General features: G+C 38.5%; 1 protein-coding gene across 12 annotated transcripts in view; it reads right to left on the bottom strand.

Annotated features, from left to right (window-relative positions):
- Positions 1-21,289, bottom strand: part of PDLIM5 (PDZ and LIM domain 5) — a 234,419-nt gene that overhangs the window by 16,796 nt on the left and 196,334 nt on the right. For all 12 annotated transcript variants that reach the window (XM_061419654.1, XM_061419659.1, XM_061419663.1 and 9 more), the window contains one exon: positions 10,021-10,195. In XM_061419654.1, the coding sequence (XP_061275638.1) occupies positions 10,021-10,195 (175 nt within the window). The remainder of the gene's footprint in view (positions 1-10,020; positions 10,196-21,289) is intronic.

The raw sequence follows: 21,289 nt of genomic DNA on the forward strand, positions 1-21,289 counted from the left end.
TAGTAAAGTAATGCGCAAAATTCTCTCAGCCAGGCTTCAGCAATATGTGAACCATGAACTTCCAGATGTTCAAGCTGGTTTTAGAAAAGGCAGAGGAACCAGAGACCAAATTGCCAACATCCACTGGATCATGGAAAAAGCAACAGAGTTCCAGAAAAACATCTATTTCTGCTTTATGGACTATGCCAAAGCCTTTGACTGTGTGGATCATAATAAACTGTGGAAAATTCTTAAAGACCACCTGACCTGCCTCTTGAGAAATCTGTATGCAGGTCAGGAAGCAACAGTTAGAACTGGACATGGAACAACAGACTGGTTCCAAATAGGAAAAGGAGTATGTCAAGGCTGTATATTGTCACCTTGCTTATTTAACTTATATGCAGAGTACATCATGAGAAAGGCTGGGCTGGAAGAAGCACAAGCTGGAATCAAGATTTCAGGGAGAAATATCAATAACCTCAGACATGCAGATGACACAACCTTATGGCAGAAAGTGAAGAAGAACTAAAGAGCCTCTTGATGAAAGTGAAAGAGGAGAGTGAAAAAGTTGGCTTAAAGCTCAACATTGAGAAAACGAAGATCATGGCATCTGGTCCCATCACTTCATGGGAAATAGATGGGGAAACAGTGGAAACAGTGTCAGACTTTATTTTTGGGGGCTCCAAAATCACTGCAGATGGTGACTGCAGCCATGAAATTAAAAGATGCTTACTCCTTGGAAGGAAGGTTATGACCAACCTAGATAACATATTCAAAAGCAGAGACATTACTTTGCCAACAAAGGTCCATCTAGTCAAGGCTATGGTTCTTCCAGTAGTCATGTATGGATGCGAGAGTTGGACTGCACAGAAAACTGAGTGCCGAAGAATTGATGCTTTTGAACTGTGGTATTGGAGAAGACTCTTGAGAGTCCCTTGGACTGCAAGAGATCCAACCAGTCCATTCTAAAGGAGATCAGCCCTGGGTGTTCTTTGGAAGGAATGATGCTAAAGCTGAAACTCCAATATTTTGGCCACCTCATGCAAAGAGTTGACTCATTGGAAAAGACTCTGATGCTGGGAGGGATTGAGGGCAGGAGGAAAAGGGGACGACAGAGGATGAGATGGCTGGATGGTATCACCAACTCGATGGACGTAAGTTAGAGTGAACTCCAGGAGTTGGTGATAGACAGGGAGGCCTGGCATGCTCCGATTCATGGGGTCACAGAGTCGGACGTGACTGAGCGACTGTAGTGAACTGAACTGAACTGGGCCTGGTCCCCTGCACAGGATGGTTCTGTAACGATGGGCGCTGTGTGTGACACCTTCAGTCTTCACTGACACTGGGAGAGGAGACAGCCCCACAAAGTCTACTCCCACTCTTACTGGAAGCAGCTGTGCAAAGTGCTGCTTATAGATCATACAGGGCCATTTTTACATGGACTCCTTGGAGAAATTCCTTTCAAGGTTTTGTAACAAGAACAATTTTGCTTCTTCTGAGCAAGAGATTTATTTTTTATCTCACTAAACATTAATTTGCAAAATTTACTTTTTTTGGTCAACTGCCACGCTAATGGTAAAGAACCCACCTGCCAAGGCAGGAGACGTTAAAAGACACAGGTTCAATCCCTGGGTCGGGAAGATCCCCTGGAGAAGGGCCGAGCGACTCTTTCCAGTATTCATGCCTGGAGAATCCCATGGATAGAGCAGCCTGGTGGGCTACAGTCCACAGGGTCATAAAGAGTTAGACAGGACTGAAGCGACTTAGCACAGGAGGCTCACAGCCAAATTCTAACCACAGGCAAAGATGTACGTATGTCATTACTATCCAGACTCAATGACAAACTTCTTTTCACTCTTCATTTTTAATAGCCTCATCCATGATTTTCATTCTTCTTTTGCTTTCTTTTGTATATTTCAGAACGTTTTCTTACATTTCAGCTATTCTTAAAGAGTCGTTTCGAAAGCCTTCTGGGATAGAGTCCACTATAAATAAACAGTCCATCAAAAGGGTCATCTTAAGGTATTTACTTAAGTTTCTTTATCAAATCTGAATAGTGAATGATCTTAACGACACTAGAGAAAATCCCTCCGCACCTTTAAAAATTGAGTTGACAGTGACCCTGCTCCTGCCACACCTCCATTCTAATATGGACAGGCTCCTATAGATTTTCCTTGGCTAAGCTGAAAGAGCATCTTCCCTGTCAGTGCCCTTGAAGTTATGTATAAATAAGAAAATTTCTTACATATAACAAAGTCCGCTCTTCTCTGTGTCAGCAGAGACTAATTTAACAAATTTATTAACACAGGATTAACACTGAATATATTCTTCTTGTCCTAGGTAGGACTGGGTTTCCATCTGGGAACTGGAATGAAAGGCTTAGCTAACTGTGCAGTGGAATGAAGGATTCGGTTCCCTCTCAGAGTCCTCTGCCACCGTGAGCCTCACTGAATGCCTGCTGACTGACAAGGGAAGGGAGGGGACTCAGCTGCAGCACTGACTGAGAGAGAAGAGCTGTGGTGTGTTCGTCTTCTTGGTGTGATATTTATGCCAAAAAAAGGAAGCAAAGGTAGGTAAGAATTCAGAGAAAAAGAACAGCTTAGTCAGAAAGATGAAAGGAACTGTAAATTTCAACAGGTACAAGCCAGTAGGGATACGGGTTGAATACAAATGCTTCTTTTTTTGTTTACCACAACCGGTATCATCTCATACAGATACAAAACTAAAGAAATAGGAAAAAAAATTCTTTCTTGTGATGAGAACTCAGGATTTACTCTCTTAACAACTTTCACATGTAACGCATGTGCTAAATTGCTCAGTTGTGTCCAACACTTTGTGACCCTATGGACTGTAGCCCACCAGTTTCCTCTGTCCATGGAATTCTCCAGGCAAGAATACTGGAGTGGGTTGCCATTTCCTTCTCCAGGAGATCTTCCTGACCCAGGGATTGAACCCACATCTGCACTGGTAGATGATTACTACTGAGCCACTAGGGAAGCCCACCTTACCATTAGCTAACACTTGGTAAGCTTTCAACGTATATTTGTTGTATAAAAGTACTGCTTTATAAGTAGACTACTGAACTTTATTGCTGGCAATTTCTTTCAATTAAAAGTAACTGGCTGTTGAAGCTAGATAATCCCCATCTCTCCTCTTTGCATCAAAAGGTTCTGGATGTATCTCTGTTAAGACTTACTACACTCATACAGCTGTTGCTTTGCCTGTCTAGTATAACTGTATTCATTTGCTAGAACTACCTTAAAAAAGCACCACAGATGGGGTGGCTTAAACAACAGGAATAATTTTCTCAATTTTGGAAGTTAGAAGTCTAAACTTAAGATGCTGGCAGGGTTCATTTCTTCTAAGGCTTCTCTCTTTGGCTTCTAGATGGCCGTCTTCACCTGGTCTTCCTTCTGTGTGTGTCTGTGTCCTAACCTCTTCTTATTAAGAACATCAGTGATACTGGATTAGGACCCATTCTAATGACCCCATTTTACCTCTTAAAGACCCTATCTCCAAATACAAGTCTAAAATACTGGGGGTTAGGATTTCAACATATCAATTTGGGAAGGGACTCAACTCAGTTTATAAGAGCAACCTCCTTAAAGAAAGGGAGTATGTCTTTGATTTCTGTATCACTGGTATCTACAGGAAGTGGCACATAAAATACTCAGTGAGCACTGCATATAGAATGACTATATTTCCACATTAGATGAGAAACTGGAAAAGTAAACCCCTCACTCTCTGGGTCATCTCTATGAGTCTAAGAATGTATGTACATGGTACAAAGTCATTTGGAGGGGAAGTAAGAACTTGTAACTGTTCAATCTGTTATTTACTCACTTCTTTCTCACTCACCCACTCTAACATTATGAAGAAGAGTACACTGCCACACTCTTAAGATATGGCAGGTCTGCTTAAGTTGTTTCTTTTTTCCTGATTTATACAGCAGTATATATGGTTACATGTATATGTAGTCACAATATTTATATATATTATAATACATGAACCGTGAATTTCCAGATGTTCAAGCTGGTTTTAGAAAAGGCAGAGGAACCAGAGATCAAATTGCCAACATCCACTGGATCATCAAAAAAGCAACAGAGTTCCAGAAAAACATCTATTTCTGCTTTATTGACTATGCCAAAGCCTTTAACTGTGTGGATCACAATAAACTGTGGAAAATTCTGAAAGAGATGGGAATACCAGACCACCTGACCTGCCTCTTAAGAAACCTAAATGCAGGTCAGGAAGCAACAGTTAGCCCTGGACATGGAACAACATACTGGTTCCAAATAGGAAAAGGAGTACATCAAGGCTGTATACTGTCACCCTCCTTATTTAACTTATATGCAGAGTACATCATGAGAAAGGCTGGGCTGGAAGAAGCACAAGCTGGAATCAAGATTGCTGGGAGAAATATCAATAATATCAGATATGCAGATGACACCATTCTTATGGCAGAAAGTGAAGAGGAATTAAAGAGCCTCTTGATGAAAGTGAAAGAGGAGAGTGAAAAAGTTGGCTTAAAGCTCAACATTCAGAAAACTAAGATCATGGCATCCGGTCCCATCACTTCATGGGAAATAGATGGGGAAACAGTGGAAATAGTGGCCGACAATTTTTTGGGGCTCCAAAATCACTGCAGATGGTGACTGCAGCCATGAAATTAAAAGATGCTTACCCCTTGGGAGGAAAGTTATGACCAACCTAGATAGCATATTCAAAAGCAGAGCATTACTTTGACAACAAAGGTCTGTCTAATCAAGGCTATAGTTTTTCCAGTAGTTATGTATGGATATGAGAGTTGGCTGAGTACCTAATAATTAATGCTTTTGAAATGTGGTGTCGGAGAAGACTCTTGAGAGTCTCTTGGACTGCAAGGAGATCCAACCAGTCCATCCTAAAGGAGATCAGTCCTGGATGTTCATTGAAAGGACTGATGTTGAAGCTGAAACTCCAATACTTTGGCCACTTGATGCGAAGAGCTTAATATTTTGAAAAGACCCTGATGCTAGGAAAGATTGAGGGTGGGAGGAGAAAGGGGACAACAGAGGATGAGATGGTTGGATGGCATCACCAACTCAATGGACATGAGTCTGGGTAAACTCTGGGAGTTGGTGATGGACAGGGAGTCCTGGTGTGCTGCAGTTCATGAGGTCGCAGAGAGTCAGACACAACTGAGTGACTGAACTGAAACAGAAATGCATTAATATATCTTGGTATGTATTTTAAAGACATTCATTTAAGTTCTATAGTTCTTAGTTATCATAATATAATACTATAACATTTTCCTAAGTAGTGCAAGTTAAAAGCATGAATATAAAGTTACACAGATCTGGGCTCAAATGCAGGTTTTATCATTTACTATCTATGTAACGTCAGGAAATATGTAAGCTTTCTGAGCCTTGGTTTTCTCATCTGTGAAACTGAGGCAATTATAATAACTGCCTTACAAGGTTATGAGAATTTAATAAGAATTCAAGTAAAATGATAATACAGTATTTGGCAGATGCTAAGAATATACTAAGGGCTTCCTGGGTGGCTCAGTAGTAAAGAATCCGCCTATCAATGCAGGAGATGCAGAAGATGTGGGTTTAATCCCTGGGTTGAGAAGATTCCCTAGAGTAGGAAATGGCACCTGCTCCAGTATTCTTGCCTGGAAAATTCCATGAACAGCGGAGCCTGGCAGGCTACAGTCCAAAGGGTTGCATACAACTGAATGACTAAGCATGCACGCAAGAATACATAAAACAATTATTATCCAAAAACAGGATAAGAACGGCACCATAATAGCACATAAATGCTGAACATTTTGTTCTTTCCATTTTCCCCCTATAATAGGTCTGAAATCTTGGTCTATGCCTTGATCATAAGATCTATGTCTTTGCTGTTTCCATAAATTGAGGAACTAACACATTAAGTCAAGAAGTCTTTTATTTTCAAGTAAAATCTTAACCAGAAGGGAAAATAAATAAAACCTATTAATAATGGAGTTCTCAGAGATAGAAATGGATGCTAAGGCAAAAACCTTTCTGGCTTCTCTCCAGGGTAACTGAGATGGCCCTCCTTATGAGAAAAGTTTGAAAACAAGTAAGAAACAAATCAATACTGTTAAAATGTTCTCTGCCACCGGAAGAAACAATGAGTTGTTTCAATGTGATTTTCTGGTGCTGGACTGTAAGCAAAGATGGGACAATAGCATCGTGGCTCCTTGTTTTTTTAAAGCATTCCATATCAAGGAAGAAATTCAAGCACCATGAAACCCTTATTTCTTTTATCAAAATGCTGAGCAGCTAAATGTGAATGGTCTATTTAACTCCATATAATACAAGTGGATTTTTAATGTCACTAGATATAACACTCCAAAAATAAGCTAGTATTTTCATAAGCCTATTTTACCAGAGAAATTAAATATGGCTTTGGCTGTACTAGTATTCTGATTTTCTGTTCTATTGTATCAACACTCCAAATAGTTAATCTGTTCACCTGTATGAATCAAAAAACGGTACTTCTATCATAAATGGACTGGAAATGTTCTAGAGCAAACTTAATCAGATCTTCAGTAGAATTTCCCAAAATGTAACAATCTATCCATCTGTAAAAAGCAACTAGCTAGTCAAAGTTTTGGTTCAGTTCAGTTCAGTCTCTCAGTCGTGTCCGACTCTGCGACCCCATGAACCACAGCACGCCAGGCCTCCTTGTCCATCACCAAACCCGTGTCCGTTGAGTCGGTCATGTCATCCAATCATCTCATCCTCTGTCGTCCCCTTCTTCTCATGCCCTCAATCTTTCCCAGCATCAAATGAGTCAGCTTTTCAAATGACTTTTCAAATGAGTCAGCTCTTCGCATCAGGTGGCCAAAGTATTGGAGTTTCAGCTTCAACATCAGTCCTTCCAATGAACACCCAGGACTGATCTCCTTTAGGATGGACTGGTTGGATCTCTTTGCAGTCCAAGGAACTCTCAAGAGTCTTCTCCAACACCACAGTTCAAAAGCATCAATTCTTCAGTGCTCAGCTTTCTTCACAGTCCAACTCTCACATCCATACATGACCATTGAAAAAACCATAGCCTTCACTAGATGGACCTTTGTTGACAAAGTAATGTCTCTGCTTTTTAATATGCTGTCTCAGGTTGGTCATAACTTTCCTTCCAAGGAGTAAGCGTGTCTTTTAATTTCATGGCTGCAATCACCATCTGCAGTGATTCTGGAGCCCTCCAAAATAAAGTCAGCCACTATTCCCACTGTTTCCCCATCTACTTGCCATGAAATAATACAATTTACGAAAAACATTCATAATCTTTCCCAGATTCAAAAAAACAAAAAATACTAATATTAGATGAAAATGATCTATGGAGTTTTAAGCTAAAAATATGTTCAATAAGAGATAATCAGTTCAGTACTAATATCAGAGATCCAGGTTTCTGAAACTGTCCAAATTTTTTTCTAAGAAAACAATAAAACATAAAATTTGCCTTAGTTTGCATTTACTTAAAAATATTTTTGAAAATTTGAAACATTTAGAAAATAAATATTAAAAAATATAAATTATAAAAACATAATATAAATGACACTGAGGAAAACAAATAAAACAAATTTAAATTACAAATAATCTTAAACTACCAGGTACCAGGTTACAATATTCTATACTGTAAGTGTCAAGCCTGCAACTGCAGCCGGTTTCTAAAACAGGTGTCCAAGAGAATGTCACTTAATCTGATGCCTCCTAGGTTTGGTAAGTGATACTGACACTGCAGCCAAGAAGTGGAAAATCTTCTTTGCCTAGGTCTCTGAACTGACCACGCTCTATTCAAGCTGCTTCAGCATTTGCACACCAAGCAAATATGCTATGTTAATTACTGTAATAGGATCTTGACATGAGCTAATCCCTGTCCCTGTTAACTTCTCTAGTAAATGAAGCTCTAATGCTTAACTGATAACAAGTGCTGGGATAATCCAGAGCAATATAAAAGTTAACAGATGAGGGGGCAATAAGTGATGGCCATTCAGGTTTTTAATATAATATTTATTTTACTTGGCAGAAGATAGTGCATAACACCACATTCTGGTGTAGCATTAAAAACTGAAACCAAGGCAGTCAGGGGTGGGGAAGGTAATTTCTATTTTGATCTTCATATTTTCTCCATACTAAGTTTTTCAGATGTGCTGGCAGTGGTGATCATAGGATATTACAGAATTTGATGATCAGACAACAAGAATCAGAAACTGATATGGTTTCACATTTTGTTAACCCATCCAGTACTTATTTGCTTACAACAGCACACTAACAGCATTGACTCCTATCTCCATAAAAGGTGTTTTTATCTAAATCATGTTATCCTCATATACCAGTCTAGGAAACCAAAGTATCATAACTTATAGAAACAATGTTACAAGTCGAAACTTATTTTTACTAACATTAACTCTAAAAACATAACCCTACATAGAGTTAGTAATTTAAAACAGTTTCATTTATTGAGAAAAGGCAGTAGCACACTAGATTCTATACTAGTTTAAATATTTCTGTAAGACCCATTGATAGTAGTACTTTAAAAAAAAAAAAATGACTGTAACCACAAGGATACTAAGACCAAATGATGAGTGGGTCTAGAGTCATGCATGATCTGTTCAGGTTAGACATTCACCAAATGCCTTTAGTGTGTCAGATATTACACTAGACTTCAAAAACTGCTACAGATTTCCTCCTTCTCACCACAACCATTATTACTCCTGCCACGCCTGCTGGTTAATTCTCATACAACAGGTACTCACTGTGGAAAATACAAACTAATTAAAAAATAACAGCTTATAAAATAGCATGTTATGATTCCATTTCTAGAAAACAATATCTGTCCTTGTGTGTTTGTGTGTAAGTGTGTTTTAAACTGTGAACTAAAATACTAATAGTGGGTATCCTGGGAGGTGTAATTATATATTAATTTTTATTTTTGCTTTCTGTTTTCCTATAGTTTGGAAATGTCACAATGAATGTGGACTACCTTTAAGAGGCAAAAGCTACTTAAAAAAAAAAATCACATACTCTGTGTTGTGTTCTTGACACATTTATTATTTAATAGTGGGTTAAGGGGAAGGGTATTTATATTTGGTTCTTAAATAAGATATTGAGACTCCCTGAGCTCCATTTTAAGTAGTAAGTAGAAACATTACCCTAAGCAATAATTATGTAAGAAAAGAGGGGAAAATGCAAGTAAGTCTAAACCTTATTCAACTTTAGAGACACTGTTGTTCCAACTATTACAAAACAGGGTAAATTAAAAACGGGGAGAGAGCTTGAGCAGTCATTTCAAGTAATTATCTGTTATGGCCAGCAAGCAACTCACAGAGGCAGCAAGGTCCTTTGGTCAGATCCCTGTATTAACATTCACACCTAAACCTCATAACATTTTAAAAGTCACTTGTTCAGAAACACTGAGGTTTAATAAGTGCTAGTGTAGTACACTCACTTAAGAGCTTAGCCTTTTCTGCTTTTTGGAATTTAAGAAACAATAAAATACATTTGGATCAAAAATATTTTAAAGAAGCATGCTATGACCTAATCCAAAAAGCAAAGCATTTATGAATAGATCCGAAGGTAATTATATCTTTTAAGACTTAGTGTGAAAATGCAATCTTTTCTCTAGGGCTCAAAGTTCTTTGTTTTACATCATTAGTTACTTTTCATCTAAATAAGAGTCCTCACTTTTCTAATTTGTGAAATAATGAAGTTCTTTGGGGCCCCTTTGAGTCTTCATATTTCATTATTCTCTGAAATGCCACATTAATCATTATTTTTCTTAGCTCTGATAGTAATTAATAACTGACTAAATTGGTATTTTTAGTTATATTTTCACAGAGCCCAGTATTACTTTTCATTAAAATAGGTTCTAACAAATATATCTAATTTATCTACCTCATAATATTACACAGAAATAAATATTCTCATTAATAAAATTTCTAAAATTTCAAAATATTAAAAAAAAAAAAACAAACATTGGGACTAAGCCTTTTCAATAAGAACTTTAAATCAAATGACCAACCTGATAACCTGGTTGCAGTGGGCACACATCGGAGTTCTTTTCCCTGCGGGAATATGCTCGGCCCTTTGCACCAAAGTGTCCTCGTCACTGGGCTGAGGCTGCCCTCTGGCTGAGTTGGCTGGTGCCACGGCTCCTGTGGATGGCCCACTGCTTACGACTCTTCCAGTGGAAGGTGCTAGGAGTTAAAACAAGGGAATCAGAATGAGAATAAACCAAATATAAGCTTTTCCTAATAAGCAAATGATAACATTGCATGCATGCGTGCTCAGTCATCTCGGACTCAGTGACCCCATGGACTGTAGCCTGCCAGGCTCCTCTGTCCATGGAACTTTTCAAGCAAGAATACTGGAGTGAGTTACCATTTCCTCCTCCAGGGGATCTTCCCAACCCAGGGATCAAATCCATAGTCTCTTCAGTCTCCTGCACTGGCAGGCAGATTCTTTACCACTAGCGCTACCTGGGAAGCTCCTCCCCTCCTCAAAAAAAAACTTCACTTTAAAAAATAATCTATCCACTCACTTCTTCACTCATTCACTCACACTTTATGGAGAGATTATGGATCAAATGCTGGACTGAAACTACAGAGTTAAATAGAAAAATTCAAAGACTGTAATCCAGTGAAAGAGTTACGATAGACGATGGGAGAGAATGTTTTCCAGAGGAGATATGGTTAATACTGAATATGGATGGTGAAGTATTTCTAGTCATCCAGATGTCTCTGCTAACCATTAATTATATTTAACTCAAAATGTATCAGAGGTACATTACAGATGCCAACGAACTCCCTATATTCTCTCCTGTCCTGTATTGCCTAAGAATACTGTGAAATTGGTCACCGGTCATATAAGGGAGATAACAAAAGAATCATCCTAGGGCTTTCCTCTCCCTCACCTGTGGTTATAATGGGCTCTGCTGATTCTTCATTCCTGGTTCCTGATTTCGCCCCCTCATATCTATCCCTGCAATACTGTCCTGGTTTATGTACTCAAGGCCTCCCACCTGGACTAACCACCAAATGTCTTATTCCCCTGCTGCCACTGGGGACTGAAATCTTACTTGATCAGAACTCTGCATAAATCATTCCAAGGATCTTCCTCTTCTTCCAAGCTTCTAAGCGCCACATATAGGTCCCTCCAGTGGTCTCCACCTTCCCCGCAGCCTCACTTGTCACCATCCTCTGCCTTTCTCTTTACTACAGTGAATACCAGACTGCCTCACTGTCCCTGTGAGGCATCTGTCCACTCACAGCCTGTCATCACTCTCATCTCTACTTTCCCCTGGTCACCTAGCAACCACTACTCAGTACAATGCAGCCCAGGAGTCAACTGCTCTAAAGTCTTCCTCAACTACCTCTCCCCACAATCCAGATTCATGTCTCTTTTCCATGTTCCCATAATTTTCTGTGAATGACTTTACAGAGGATGCCCCCTGAGGGCAGGAACTAGGTTTTATTCCTCGCCCCAGCAACTAACACAATGTCTAGAATAAATGAATGCATAAACTGGAATCAATACATAAATGAACAACTGCAACAACTGTAAAGGATTAAAACCAACAGAAGGCCTGTTCTTCACCCTCAGGCAATTAAAACATGGTGGAAGAGAAAAGGCTTATAAATTCTAATGGTTTAAAAGGAACAATTATTAAGAAAGCGTATAAATAATACAAACTAACAGGATGTGTGTATGTGTATACAGTTATATATGCATGTGTGTATATCAACAGGATTCACATTAAAGGTGTGGTTAGAATTGGATAAACTTAATTAGGATAACTGAAAGACTAATTCTTCCTCATGAAAATAAAGCCTATTTGCAATGATGTGCAATTTCAGATCCAGAAAGTCAGCGTTTATAAACACCTAACACATCTCCTCCAGTGCTCTGCCTGGCACCTGAGCTGTGAAATGGCATTTTATAGGTTGGGAGCTCAACTAGTATCCATGTTTCAAGGGATTCAACTGAACTAGGAACATGTTTTAGACTCACACTTTCTCTTACAGAATGGGAAAGAAAATTACTGTAATACCCATACTGTCTATGTTCTTCCTTGTTTCCTAACTTACACTTTCTCTTACAGAAATGGGGGAAAGTTACTGCAATATCCATACTGTAATCCATACTGTGGAAAGAATATCCTTTCTTCCTGTTCTCTCACAACTCTCCTTCAGTTTCTATATGCAGGCCTGACTGCTCTCGGAGAAATGCAGATAAGCATTTTCAAAGCCAAATCGTGTTCTTGTCATTGGCTTCAAGATACACAACACAGGTTTCATCTGCTATGATGCGTTACCAGCTCATCCTGAGAAATCGAGGTGTCTGAATTCTCCCACTTACTCAGGAATGGTCCTCTGGCTCCTCTATCCCTGTCAGTTCCCAGACCCTACCAGCTGGTCCACTGGAAATATGTTCAAGGTCTGTTCATTAATCCAAACCCATGCTTTGACATTTGAGTCCTGGGCTTCCCTGGCCAGGTGGTAAGAATCTACCTACAACGTGGGATACCTGGGTTTGATTCCTGGGTTGGGAAGATCCCCTGGAGAAGAGCATGGCAACCCACTCCAATATTCTTGCCTGGAGAATCCCTTGGATTGAGGAGCCTGGTGGGCTACAGTCCATGGGGTCACAAAGAGTTAGACATGACAGCGACTAACACTTGAATCCCTCAAGTCTGGACAATTATACATCTCCTAACCAGTCTGTCTGCTGCCATCTCTCTTTTCAACCTAATCTGCTAGATTATTTTTCCAAATACACTACTCTGCTCATGTTTTCTTGCTTACAAAGCTTTCATAACCCCTCCCTGCAAGCTACATGCACCACTCACAGTCTAGTCCCTCCACGAGTTCATGCCAGTCTTCTTTACAATCTTGTCTTTTATGCTCAGCCAAATACCCACTATTATCAACAAACTCAATTATCTTTATTCAACATTTAACTTGTGCCATCCTTACCTGAGGGCACTACTCTCAAATCCTTATAACAGCCCTATGATGTAGGCATGATCAATACCATGTTTTCACTCTAGCTGAGGCAAAGAGAGGTTAAGAAACCAGCCTAACATCACACAGCAAATAAAGGGCAACCCTAAAGCAGGCAGTCTGGTTCCAGAATCTGTGCTCTTAAACACTGTGCAATTGTCTGCTCATTGTCCCTTCCCTGAATGTGCCGCGCTGGGCCCTGCTTCTATGACCCGTGCCCAGTGAAATGGCCCTTTCTCCACAGCTGTTCATGGTTTTCCCATTCTGCAAGGCTCATAGAAATTCTGTTTTCTTCCCCATTATTCCCTGACCATCCTAGCCAGAAGTGTTCTCTCGTCCCTCTTAACGTATTTAACACGCCCATCTATGTAATATATTTGCTATTTATCAATATCCTATAATATTTTCTCCTTCCTATGTCAATGATAAACTCGGTGAAATGAGAACTTTCTACTAACTTCTTTCTAACATTACCAGAAAACTGCCTTAAAAACAGAAGGTAAAAAATTAATATTTAATCAAGTAAACTTAAGGGAGGGTTCCAAATCACTTTCATTTTGCCTTTTTAAAGAACAGGATTGAGATAGTTTTAAAATGTGGATTAGGTTCAGGATTTCAAACAGTGGGAAAGTTACCAATTGAAAAATCTCAAAATCAGACCTCAAAGTGAGTCAAACCCTTTCATCTACCATATGCCTTTATTTTATCACATTATCTATGCATAAGCCCTAAAGTACTGAGTCACTGAGGCATTTTTAGCAATAAAAGAGTGTAGTAATTTTCCATCGGTCATTGTAAAATGGGACATAATCCATCTGGGCCATGCCTCAGGGAGAAGATACACGGAGAAACTAAGTTATTTAACATGAGAAGCCATTTCTGAATACGAAACATGTGATTGTGTCTTAAACACATATAAAGAGGCTCTAAGCTCACAGCTGTACCTTCCTTGGGAAGAAAAACCTTGCTTTTTGTTACTGCTCCATTTTAGCCACTTGGGATGAGACAGAAATTCTCACACCTCTGTTTGTTGCTGTGTTGCTAGTGCATTGGCCCGCACACAGAGCTACACAAGCTTATTAATTACCAAGCCCCAAACATTCCCAAGGAACAGTTATTTCCCATATGAATAAAGTGATGTTTCATTTCTTCAGACTGAATTTCTCACTACTCCAGCAAGAAGTAGGCAACTTTTGAGGCATCAAGTACCAAGCCCCTGGCCTCTGCTCATCCGGCTTACTGGGGAGAGGAAAGTGTGAGAAGGTGAGGTTTTGGAAAAGGAGAAGCACCACAAATGAGTCCATCTTCCTTTAAAATTCTGTAGAAAACTGCACTGCTACACAGACAAAAACAGTCTTCCATGAGGAGTGCAGAGACCAAAATATCTCAAATTTATTGACCCTGCCATAAAAATCAATTTTATGTAGGAAAAAATATACATCTCTTTAGGGATAGCAGTTTAAAGATCTCAATCTACTGATCTGTAATAAAACCAGATTTTTCTTTTAAGTTCTAATAAAAGTATTAAATGGGAGCTCTGAATTAGCTCCATTTCATAATCTAGAAATGTAAGTCACAAAAATATAAGTGACTTAAACTGAATAATGAGTGAGTCACAATGAGAACATTAAAAGGAGGTTAGTTTTTGACTCAAGCTTTCCTTTTTAACCTTAATCTTGAATGACTTCCATTAAATTAGGCTTGTTTTGTGGCTGATCTCTACCCAATGGAACCAAGTTTAAAAGTTAATTTTTTTCTTTTGTATCAAAAACATTTCAGCACCATAAAACTCATCTAGAAATTTAAAGCCAGTAGCTATTCTCCAAACTAACAGTGTTAATGAGATGTCTTTTATTAATTTTAGAGTGCTTACTTATGAGTTTTCTAAAGGTTTGGAATGAAATACATTCTAAGCTTTTATTTTCAGCACTATGATAGTCAAGCCTAAGATTACAAAGACTAACATTAAATAAGTTAATGTAAATTAATTGGAAAACCCAGCAGCACACTAGAATATTTTCTCAGTATTTAATATGTAAATTGTCAAATTAATCAAGTAAAGTATAACTAACGCACAAAATGTTAAGTTCTTCATTTTTAAAATATCTGTCATAGTCATATATCTGAGTATTCTAAGGGGCAATACTTTTTAAAAAAGCAAATAAACTGACTTACTAATCATGAGTCTTACTTTACTGCAAAGAAATGAAGTCATCTCTTTTGGACTACAGATAATAAATTGGAGATAAAGAATTTTAAAAAATTGAACCACGTAATATTAATTTAGTAGAAAACACCTCCTGTTATTGGGGAAATCTCTGTGATATATCATTTGGAAAGATAAAGTGAAAACTCTTTACTCTAGAAAGATCTTAACTGCATTCTTCCCCAAGCAGATGATTCAAGTTTGAATTATTTAGCAAATCAGTTAAGTTTTAAGCACTCTTATCCTGAGTTTTAATTTTCTTTTCTAACCATTGCAAGGTCCTAACCAAGTGATTTTTCAAGTTGATCCAAGTAAATCCTCAGTAATGGGGCACATAAGAATATAACTGGGGATTTGTATAATATTATAAAAGACTATGCAATATATATGGAATTAGAAATTATCTAATTATTTACTATGTGGTTCAAATATGCCTAAGCTCACTAAAAGGCAGTTGTTTATATAAAAAGAGTTTCTGGAGAGAAAACACAGATTAAGACCTTCAGAACTCCAGGTAGTTCAATGTGTGAATTCTCTGAAAACAGATGTTTTCCAACTGTAATAAGATAGGTTATATGACATTTTTGCTTTCTATCTCTGTTAAAAAAAAAAAGCTGTTAGCTCTAAACCAATATTCTTAAAAACAAAGAGTAGTGAAGATTATAATGTACACATTAAATACCTGGCCAGGCTGTACCTGAATAAACATGAAATTCATCTGTTAATTCCTCTGGTTCAAGTCAAATCATTCAACTACCAGTAAAATCTTATTACTGGCATCTATTAGGTGAAAAAATACTATATTATGTCAGACTTTATTTGGAAACTTAACCTAAGTCAACTGGGGCTGGGGGACAATATCCCCCCAAACAAACAGACGTTGCTATTGTCTTTCAAGGTAGGTTTCTCTTACTAAACATAGTGCTTTCAAACTGCTGAACATATCATTCAATAGGAAAGCAAGCTGGTGTTGAAAGATGAACTGCCCACAACAATATGAGAAATACATAACCTAACTTCTTACCACATCCAGAGTATGTCCCGGTTCAAGAGGTCATTATCTCTTCTTTGGCTTATTGCAGCAATGGCCTAAGCTCTTGCTCTGTCCTTCCCAAGACATGGAAGCCAAGAAAAACTAAATTGGCTCATCTCAAGCTACTCCTCTGCTCCAACAACTCACCTCTAGCTCAAAACTGAAACCAAAGCTCCTACAGACTCTGACTCCAGCTACATCTCTGGCCCAATCCGCCATGCTTCCTTTGCTCACTAGCCACAGGGCACACTGTCTTCCTACAGTTCAGTTCAGTTGCTCTGTCATGTCCAACTCTTTGCGACCCCATGAACTGCAGCACACCAGGCCTCCCCGTCCATTACCAACTCCTGGAGTCCACTCAAACTCATGTCCATTCGAGTTGATGATGCCATCCAACTGTCTTATCCTTTGTTACCCGCTTCTCCTGCCCTCAATCTTTCCCAGCATCAGGGTCTTTTCAAAAGAGTCAGCTCTTCGCATCAGGTGGCCAAAGTATTGGAGTTTCAGCTTCAACATGAGTCCTTCCAATGAACACCAGGACTGATCTCCTTTAGGATGGACTGGTTGGATCTCCTTACTATCTCCTGTCTTCCTTAGTATTTCTCTAAATGGCCAGTATGCTTCTGATTCAGGCCCTTTGTAGTTTCTATTCCCTCTGCCTAGAAATATTTTCCCCAGATGTTTCCATGGCTTCCTCCCTCATTTCCTTCCTGTCCTCTGCTCAGAGGTCATTTTACCAATGTGGCTCTTTCTGATCACCCTATATAAAGGAGCAACCCTCTCCCTTCAAACCAGCGTTCCCATACTCCCTAACCGGTTTATCATCCCCATCTAATGAATTTATATTCTTCTTATTGCTTTTTATTAACTCTCTCTCCATACCTTGAGGCCAGAGATGCTGTCTAATTTCTTCACTGCTGTATCTCTAGCACCTAGAACAGTTCCTGGCATTTTGCTTAACAAATCTTTGTTTCAAGAATGACTCCAGCACCAAAATTATTGTCTTCCCATGGAAAGGAAACAGATTCCTTAGAGAAACTACTGTTTCTAGGATTGGGACAAAAAAGTCAACATGGAAAGTCTAGAATATTTGTCAGAAAGCCAAAACGCTAGCAAAGAACTAGAGTTGTATCAAGTGACTTGAAGCAGATGAGACCTTCTGAGTATTAATAATAACTACAAAGACTGAAATACTTCAAATAAATTTACATGCACTCACAATGGTTTTGTAATTTAAAAAACCACATTGATCACCTTTAGAGGATGCTAAGGAAACAATTCATTTATTTGAAAAACCTGTAAAATTTAGTAAAGAGGAAAAAAATCAAGCTTTATAATTTATTACCTGATAGCCAATCATGTTTCAACTAGATCTCATTCATTCCTCTGCTGTCTCTGAACTATTTGAAGCAAATTCAAGATCAATCCTTTATTTCATAATATTTCAATATCACTTTTAGAGTACTCTTTTAAAAAATCTACCCAATAATACCATTATCACATCTAAAATAAAACAAAAATTTCCTTAACCTCCCCAAATGATCAATTTTCAATTTACTTCTGATTATCCTCTATAGTTTCCTCTCACTGCTGCAACATATGACTAAACATGTACTGGCTTAAACACAGCACAGGCGCACTATTTTACAGTTCTCCTCCATGGATATTACCAGGCCAGACTCAAGGCGTTGGCAGGGCTGTTGCTTCCTAAAAGCTCTAGGGAAAATCCATTTCCTTGCTTTTACCATCTTTTAGAGCTGTCCAAATTCCATGGTTCAGGGCCCTCTTATACCATCTTAAAACCAGCAGATTGAGTCCTTCTCACACTACAGCACTCTAGATTCTCTCTTTGCTTCCCTCTTCCACTTTTAAAGGTCCTGGTGATTACGATGGGCCCACCAGGATAATTATTTTATTTTGAGCTCAGCTAATGAACAATTGTAATTCCATCAGCATCCCAAATTCCCCTGTGACATGAAATATAACATATTCACAGGTTTTGGATATTAGGACATGGACATCTTTGTGGGGACATTATTCTACTTACCACATACACCCTAACACAGTATTAATCAAGATCCAAATAAGAAAGATCCACATACTACATTTGGTGTCTCTTAAATTTTTTAGTTTATAATCTCTTCCAACTCCCTACTACTTGCAAAATACCTATAGAAGAAACTAAGTCTCCAGTTATATGTTCGTGTGTGTATTTGAACTTTTTCTATAGTAAAAGGCTAAAGAAAAGTTTTATACCTATTAAACTGAATCGTTTATTTACAAAAACAATATAAGGTATTATTATTACTACTTGATGGATCAGTAATACAAAACTCAGAAAGGGTAAGCGATCTGTCTGAAGACATTCCCTGTGATTCAGACGGTAAAGAATCCACCTGCAATGCAGCAGACCCAGGTTTGATCCCTGGGTCGGGAAGATAGCCTGGAGAAGGGAATGGCTACCCACTCCAGTATTCTTGCTTGGAGAATTCCACGGACAGAGGAACTTAGTAAATGGGGTCACTTGAAGAGTCAGGCGCAACTGATTGACTAACACTTTTCTTTCATGCACAGCAATAAAATGAAGCAAATGTTTTTTGAATTTAACTATTATGTATCAAATAATGCACTAGGCTTCACTGCTACAAACAAGACAGACATGATTTCTGCCCTCTCTGAGTTTAAAGGTTATAGACCAGAAGAACTGATTCATTTGAAAAGACCCTGATGCTGGGAAAGATTGAAGGCGGGAGGAGAAGGGGACAACAGAGGATGAGATGGCTGGATGGCATCACCGACTCAATGGACATGAGTTCGAGTAAACTCTTGGAGTTGGTGATGGACAGGGAGGCCTGGTGTGCTGCAGTGCATGGGGTCACAGAGAGTCAGAAACAACTGAGCAACTGAACTGAACAGACCAGAAATCAGTCAGTTATGTTATAGTGGGGTCAGTGCTAGAATGATGGAAAGATAATGAGTTTAACTATAGATATTCAGCCAGTCACAAGTGCACACTGACAGCCTACAGTGTAGCAGGCACTACATTACATGAAGGTACCCAGTTGGAGGATAAAACATATTTCGTCCTTTCTTTCATAGAGCTAAGGACTTCCTTTTTTGTTTGTTTTTGAGTTGGAGGTTCTTGTGGTTTATCTAAGTATAGACAGTCTACTGAATGTATGAACTCAGGAAAAAGATCTGATCTAGAATTATTCAAGAGTTATCAGCATATTGATGGCAACTGAGGCTGTGGGAATTAATGAGATTGTTCAGGGAAAGAGTAGCATGAAATAGAAGCGCTCTTAAGGTATAAGACAAATAACAGAAATACTCTCAGAGAGAGAGGCAGGAGAAGAACCAGGAGAGTACATCATGGAAGCCAAAGAAGCAGAGTAGAGAATATACGGGATCCAAAATCATTTCTATATAACTCCAGAGCCTATGACCCTAAGCATTCATTCATCAAATATTTACTACATGCTTCCTGTGTGCCAAGCTCTTTGCCAGGCACTACCTTAACCCATGAAAATATGAAAGCAGATCTTCTCGAATGCATCTCAACCTGGAAGTACTAACTTCTACACCAGTTGAGAAGAAGGGGCCAGTGATAACTGAGGTGATTAATTTCTGCTATTTTAATTTCCTTAATAAGCCTGCTAGGGTAAATTTTGGAATAATGTATGAAAGCATTATTTTTTATTTGCCCTGCTACACTTCACATCTTAGATTATCACTTTTAAGCCCTTCATGTATTCTGTAAAAGATATATTTCCTACAGAGATGTAACTTTCTTTCCTTCCACCTGGCTGCACATTCTTTCCAGCCATTATAATTAATGGCTTCAAAGTTCTTGAAATATAACATATGGATATAAAGCTAGATTCTTCATGTTTTGAGAAATATTTCAGAGAATTTATATAAGCTGCTTCAGAAAGGGAAATATAATTATAAATCTACCGCTTTCTCTAAGGACAAAGAAGCTTGAAGCATTAAGTGCTGAATCCATTTTTGTGCAAACTCTACTGATGTAAGTATTTCAACTACTGCATCTGAATTAAAACAACAGAGAAAGTCATGGTGGTCAATCTGCAAATAACCATAAAATATGTTTAAGTATCCTATAATATTTCATTCTCAGTGAGTCAGAAATAAGGCTGATATCAAGAATATTAATATTATCCCTCAAAAGAAAAAAGACAAATGTTTACAGCTTGGATAAGACAGAGAGAAGTCATATGTGAGGTTTATGGTGTGAAAAACAACTGGCTCTTCCACAAGGGGTATTCCTGTTATAAACACTGAGGCTAATGTTGTCCTCATATAAATAACTGGGCTACATCAAAGTGACACTCTGGCTCTCTTGAGGAGATGAAGTATTGTAATTCAACATCTCAGAGAATGTGTCCACAAAGGTATGGTAGAAATTTTACACATACTAAATTGAGTAGCAGCGACAGTAACGCACTTGCATATTATCATAGAAGGCAAACGCGTTCTTTTCTGTCCCTTCCCCAACCGCCTCAAACAGATGGTGGCCATGAGAAATGTAGAATCTGTGCGTTTTGTCTGTCAAGCCCCTTATGTTGAAAGCATAAACAACAGCCTACTCTTCATAATCCAGGCATGAAATCATATCCAGTAGAAATAGAAAAGGTTTAAAGTTGAGCCAAGATCTAGGATCAGAGGAAAGTACATTCTAGAGAGGTTTGCACAACTTTTATTAAGTGAAATCAAACATTTTTTTAATTCAATGATTAAAAGCAAAATTGGACAGATTAAACTATTATCATTTCCCTAAGCAGTGGAGAATGTTGGTATGTATGTCATAAAGAATTGGAACAGGTGCGCCCAAGGCTAAGTATCAAATATTTCTGCAACTTCAGGAGGTTAGTTTCTTCCATTAGCAACCAGCCTTTCAACTCTTAAGAACCCAGATTAAACTGGATCTCAAGTGTCTTAATTAAAGTGAGTGTGGGGACTTGAATTAGATTTTCTCTTCTTTTTTAGTTTTTGAATCACACATCATCAAAATTCGAGATATACAGACTTG

The sequence above is a fragment of the Bos javanicus genome, chromosome 6 (assembly GCF_032452875.1).
Source record: "Bos javanicus breed banteng chromosome 6, ARS-OSU_banteng_1.0, whole genome shotgun sequence".
NCBI lineage: Eukaryota > Metazoa > Chordata > Mammalia > Artiodactyla > Bovidae > Bos > Bos javanicus.